The 686-nt window shown below is 45.5% G+C and overlaps 1 protein-coding gene across 1 annotated transcript in view; it reads right to left on the reverse strand.

Moving 5' to 3' along the window:
* Positions 1-52: 52 nt before the first annotated feature.
* Positions 53-686, reverse strand: part of bop1 (BOP1 ribosomal biogenesis factor) — a 7,239-nt gene continuing 6,605 nt past the window's right edge. Inside the window, exon 8 of the mRNA XM_035681865.1 lies at positions 53-166. Within this exon, the coding sequence (XP_035537758.1) occupies positions 53-166 (114 nt within the window). The remainder of the gene's footprint in view (positions 167-686) is intronic.

Genomic DNA, 686 nt, shown 5'->3' on the forward strand with positions numbered 1-686 from the left:
GTCAGTACACAGAGTACACAGTCAGTACACAGAGTACACAGTCAGTACACAGTCAGTACACAGTCAGTACACAGAGTACACAGTCAGTACTGTTACCTGAGGCCAGCCACTGTCCTGATGGAGAAACACTGATGGAACGAACCAAACCACTGTGACCCCGAAACACCTGAACACACACACAGGTAGACAACGTTAGAGAGATAGAGAGAGTAAGACAGAGAGAGAGAATGAGAGAGTGAGACAGAGAGAGAGAGAGAGACAGAGAGAGAGAGAGAGAGAGAGACAGAGACAGAGAGAGACAGAGAGAGACAGAGAGAGAGAGAGAGAGACACAGTGAGACAGAGAGAGAGAGACAGAGTGAGAGAGAGACAGAGAGAGAGAGAGACAGAGAGAGAGAGAGACAGAGAGAGAGAGAGAGACAGAGAGAGACAGAGAGAGAGAGAGAGAGAGACAGAGAGAGAGAGAGAGAGACAGAGAGAGACAGAGAGAGTGAGAGAGAGAGACAGAAAGAGAGATAATGGGGGGGGATCCCCAAATGTGGGCTTTCCAAACAAAACAAACCAAACGTAATATGCAACCATGTAGAACTAAAACAAAAAGGAAGAATAAACAAAAAGGAGGGATAAATTAATAGAGAGACACAACAGAAAAACAAACAAGGAGATGCAAATAATAAGGCCTGTAAG

The sequence above is a fragment of the Morone saxatilis genome, unplaced genomic scaffold (assembly GCF_004916995.1).
Source record: "Morone saxatilis isolate NCDOM2014 unplaced genomic scaffold, NCSU_SB_2.0 Contig9, whole genome shotgun sequence".
NCBI lineage: Eukaryota > Metazoa > Chordata > Actinopteri > Moronidae > Morone > Morone saxatilis.